The sequence below is a fragment of the Volvox carteri genome (genome assembly GCF_000143455.1).
Source record: "Volvox carteri f. nagariensis unplaced genomic scaffold VOLCAscaffold_1, whole genome shotgun sequence".
NCBI classification, from domain to species: Eukaryota; Viridiplantae; Chlorophyta; class Chlorophyceae; order Chlamydomonadales; family Volvocaceae; genus Volvox; species Volvox carteri.
This window is the reverse complement of record NW_003307545.1, coordinates 3758024-3758939: the sequence shown is the minus strand read 5'-3', so window position 1 is coordinate 3758939 and position 916 is coordinate 3758024. Positions and strand designations below refer to the sequence as shown.

The window sequence follows — 916 nt, the reverse complement described above, 5'->3', positions numbered from 1 at the left end:
GCAGTGGGTCAGAGAGAGCATCGAGTTCCTGGGTTTATCGTGCCATCCCACCAAGTGCCAATGGGAGCCCTCGCAGTCGGTTTACCATTTGGGCATTACAGTTAATACTGCGGAGGGNCTGTTTGAGGTGCCTGCGGGCAAGTTGGCCAAGTTGCGTCGGTTAGCTGTGGGGCTCCGGGTTACGGCCAAGAAGAATCGCCGTCTGGTTCAGAAGCGTGAGTTGGCGCAGCTGTGTGGTTTTGCTCAGAGTGTGAAGCTCGCCCTCACCCCCGCCCCCCTGTTTCTCCGTAATTTCTACGATGATCTTGCGCAGCCGGTTGGTTGGTCCGGTAAAGTGCGGCTGTCCCGTGGGTCTATGCGGGACCTAGATTGGTGGGCGGAGGTTCCCACCCGCCATTGTTCGGCAGCAATCCATTTGGGACCGGCGGCGGTTGAGCTGTCGGTGGATGCGTCCCGCCACTCTTGGGGTGCTGTGTTGCATGGTCGCACCGCGCGAGGTTACTGGTCGTTCGATGAGATTCCCGCACACATCAATTGGAAGGAGTTGCGGGCTGTGCGTTACGCTCTGGAGTCTTTTCTCCCTCTCGTTCGGCAGCGTGTTGTGTTGATTCGGGAGGATAACACCTGCACTCAGGCAGTTCTGGGTCGCCTGTCTTCGCGGTCACCAGCTATGCACGCGGAGTTGCAGTGTCTGTGGGAGTTCCTGCAAGAGCACAGCATCGTTTTGCAGGTGGAGAGGGTCGAGAGTGCGGCAAACGAGGCGGATGCTGCCTCCCGTTGGATCGATCGGGATGATTACCGCCTGCACCCCCGCTATTTTCGTCTCCTAGAGCATCTGTTTGGGCCGTATGATGTGGATCTGTTCGCCTCGCATCTCAACACGCATGTCCCGCGTTCTTCTCGCGTTTTCACTGCC

General features: G+C 58.4%; 1 protein-coding gene across 1 annotated transcript in view; it reads left to right on the top strand.

The window, feature by feature from the left end:
• VOLCADRAFT_102804 (uncharacterized protein) overlaps nt 1-916 on the top strand; it is a gene marked incomplete at its 5' end in the record, with an annotated part of 4302 nt that overhangs the window by 1413 nt on the left and 1973 nt on the right. The window contains one exon of the mRNA XM_002946155.1: nt 77-316. Within this exon, the coding sequence (XP_002946201.1) occupies nt 77-316 (240 nt within the window). The remainder of the gene's footprint in view (nt 1-76; nt 317-916) is intronic.